The sequence below is a fragment of the Cyprinodon tularosa genome, unplaced genomic scaffold (genome assembly GCF_016077235.1).
Source record: "Cyprinodon tularosa strain WSP-4 unplaced genomic scaffold, ASM1607723v1 ctg385, whole genome shotgun sequence".
In the NCBI taxonomy this organism is placed as follows: Eukaryota; Metazoa; Chordata; class Actinopteri; order Cyprinodontiformes; family Cyprinodontidae; genus Cyprinodon; species Cyprinodon tularosa.
Genome location: NW_024039102.1, coordinates 545348 through 547634, shown reverse-complemented (window position 1 = coordinate 547634; position 2287 = coordinate 545348). Strand labels below are relative to the sequence as shown.

General features: G+C 40.8%; 1 protein-coding gene across 1 annotated transcript; it reads left to right on the top strand.

The window, feature by feature from the left end:
• The first annotated feature begins 254 nt into the window (after window positions 1-254).
• On the top strand, window positions 255-2287 carry LOC119791272. The gene is made up of 4 exons (XM_038297293.1): window positions 255-347; window positions 551-643; window positions 1436-1722; window positions 1820-2287. Exons 1-4 carry the CDS (start codon window positions 338-340, stop codon window positions 2150-2152), a joined length of 723 nt encoding a protein of 240 aa, XP_038153221.1. The 5' UTR covers window positions 255-337; the 3' UTR covers window positions 2153-2287.

Genomic DNA, 2287 nt, shown 5'->3' with positions numbered 1-2287 from the left:
GCACAGAGCACAAATAGACTTGGCATCATTATTGTGAACTCTTTTTGAGAAATGGAATCTACACTAATTCCTCTTTATGATTCACTATAATGTAATACTGTTTTCTCTAACACGTTGGGCAATAGGGGGGTGAGACATCAAGTATTTTTTGATGTCAGACAGGAAGAAAGTTAGTCAATATTAGTTTCAACCACAGCAACAAGCTAATGTTTGGACATCAAATGATGAAGGAAAATGTTCCGACTCCACCCTGACTTTGTTTCTTTAAAAGGAAGACTTCAGATGGGCATCAGCAGTGCAGCATCAGACTGCGATCGAAGGCCTCACACACTGAAGGATGGACTCAGGTAACTTCTCTTTCTTCCAGATTAGTTAAGATCTAATAGAACAAGAACCTTTATGATTAAGATGGAAGTGCTGAAAACGATGCTGGGTCATAGAGGCTGGTCTGCTGGTCCATTCCCTTCACTACCTCACTTTTCTGGATCTGATACTCTGATGATGATCTATCACACTTTTTCTGAACTTTCTCTATTTCTGACATCCACAGGAAGGACGTTCTGGTTTCAGGCGGGCTGGCTGGTGGTGAGCCTTCTGTCTGCCTGCTGCGGCCTCCCAACCGAACCAAAGGATGGGTACAGCGGTACGCCGACCGTCTGAAAACAAGCCTTTAAACTGAAAAGAACTATAAACATTAACAGATCCTCATTACAAAAGGCAGATTCTGCTTAGATTGTTTGTGGATTTTAAAGGAAAACCTTTTTATTCCATGGAATAACATGCAAGTATTGGACAATCTCAAATAATTTAAATGTAAAAGCATTATTTTCTATATATTTGTCCACAGAGTGGAGATACTAAAAGTAGATTTTATGAATAAGGAGCTGCTGACCTACTTGGCTGGAAACCGGATTAGGTTAAATACACAAAATTAGCTTTTCTGAAGCAGTATAATTTCATCTTTCAGTCTTTTATTGTTGTCATTTTGATATCCTTTTTGGTTTATGTACTTTTATGTTTTCTATGTTCCTACTCCACTCCTTTAAACTAATATTTCTGGCTTTTATTTCTTCACATATTATTGTGTTCCTAGTAAAACAGATACATCCACACTGCATAGCTAGGTGGCAGCAAGGCAAGCATTAGCAACAGCTTAAAGTCTGAAAACCAAAAAAACAAAAGCATCAACAATGGTGTTACAGAAAGCAATGGTCAGCATACAAGAAGTAGGCCACTAGATCACTGACAGAAAAGAAATAAATAAAATCTTCAATCTGCTCATTTCTGCTTTGCTGTTTCATTCTGAAGCATTTTAGTAAAAATCAGGAGCTTTAAACCACTTTTCTCTTAAATTAAACTCAGACTTTCATGGTTTTGCTGAAAACTTAAAAGCAGGAGAAGTTTTTTGTCTGATTTTGGGCCAATTTATCTGCAGGAGACGTTCAGGACATCTACGATAGTCTGTGGACTGACAACGAGGACATGGCCAAGCAGACGCTGTCGGTGCCATTTCTGCAGCACATGCAGTCCGGTGACCTGCAGGCCGACGACTACGTCAGCTTCATGCTCCAAGACATCTACTACCTGCTGAACGTGACAGACATGCTGAAGCAGATGGCGCAGAAGGTCAAGAAACCCGACGACCTCAGGTTCTTCATGGAGAACAGATACCAGAGTTACAAAAAGTTTGCAGATCTGATGCTGAAGCAGTTCAACCTGAATGTAAGAATCTGAACAGACTTAGCTAAAGCTGGGAGGAGAAGATTTACATGTGAGACTTTTCAGTTGGCTGATTCCTGATGCTTTCATTTCTTTGCAGGCCCTACCAGACATCAAACCCATCCCCGCCATGGAGAAATACCTTGCTGATTATAAAACCATCATGGTGAAGGAGAAACCCATTTTCTTTGCTGTGAGTCTGCTTCCCTGCTCCAGGCTCTGGATCTGGATTGCCAACCAGCTCCAGGAGACTTACTGCAACGCCTACTTCATCTGGAAGAAGAACAACATGCACGGGAACCCAGAAAAGCACTACAGGGATCTGCTCAACAAGTACCTGACGACGCCCAGTCAGATCAAACGGGCCAATGAAATATTCCGGCAGCAAATGCAGAACGAGAAGAACTTCTTCTACGCCTCACTGCAAGAGTAGAACCACAGTCAGTTTAGTGCAGGTGGGGGACCCATGAAGGTCACAGGAGAAGGAGCTAAATATAGAAATATTTAAATTATTTACTGTTATTATTAAAAGATATGTATGAAACTGTATGGATATTTCTAAATAAAA

What these genes read in the sequence shown, in the direction of transcription:
- LOC119791272 (XM_038297293.1), top strand. An exon ending in ACCAAAGGATGGGTACAGCG is followed by an intron (nt 644 to 1,435) that starts GTACGCCGACCG and finishes ATTTATCTGCAG; the next exon opens with GAGACGTTCAGGACATCTAC. An exon ending in TGAAGCAGTTCAACCTGAAT is followed by an intron (nt 1,723 to 1,819) that starts GTAAGAATCTGA and finishes ATTTCTTTGCAG; the next exon opens with GCCCTACCAGACATCAAACC.